Genomic DNA, 696 nt, shown 5'->3' with positions numbered 1-696 from the left:
ATCAGCAAGGTTGTCACATGACCGAATTTGTTGTACATCAATTTCACCATTCTTTTGAAGCTCATGAGTGTAGAAGAATTTTGGTGAAATGTGCTTCGTCATGTCTCCTTTGATATATCCTTCCTTGAGTTGATCAATGCATGCAGTGTTATCCTCAAACATAATGGTGGGACTTGTAGTGATGTCTGATAATCCACATGATTCCCGAATATTCTTGATGATAGATCGCAACCAAACACATTATCTACTGGGTTCATGAATTGCAATGAGTTCTGAGTGATTTGTTGAGGTTGCCACCGTAGTTTGCTTCGTGGATTTCCAGGAAATGGCTGTACCACAATATGTAAATACATATCCAGTTTGTGATTTACCAAAATGAGGATCTGACAAATATCCAGCGTCTGCATATCCAATCAACTGAGATGTTGATTTTTCCGGGAAGAATAATCCAAAGTCTGTTGTTCCACGAAGATAACGAAATATATGTTTGATCCCATTCCAATGTCTGTACATCGGAGCAGAGCTAAATCTAGCCAATAAATTCACAGCAAATGCAATATCTGGCCTTGTATTATTTGCAAGATACATAAGTGCACCAATTGCACCTAGATATGGGATTTCAGGACCAAGAACCTCTTCATCGTCTTCTCGTGGTCGAAATGGATCTTTATCAGGCTCTAAAGATCTAGCCACCAT

At 39.1% G+C, this 696-nt stretch overlaps 1 protein-coding gene across 1 annotated transcript; it reads right to left on the bottom strand.

Moving 5' to 3' along the window:
• Positions 1–240: 240 nt before the first annotated feature.
• LOC141661117 (secreted RxLR effector protein 161-like) lies at positions 241–696 on the bottom strand. Its single transcript, XM_074468100.1, has one exon. It carries the CDS (start codon positions 694–696, stop codon positions 241–243), a length of 456 nt encoding a protein of 151 aa, XP_074324201.1.

Source organism: Apium graveolens, chromosome 5 (genome assembly GCF_009905375.1).
Source record: "Apium graveolens cultivar Ventura chromosome 5, ASM990537v1, whole genome shotgun sequence".
Taxonomy (NCBI): domain Eukaryota; kingdom Viridiplantae; phylum Streptophyta; class Magnoliopsida; order Apiales; family Apiaceae; genus Apium; species Apium graveolens.
The sequence above is the reverse complement of the archived record's forward strand: the minus strand, read 5'-3'. Positions and strand labels throughout refer to the sequence as shown.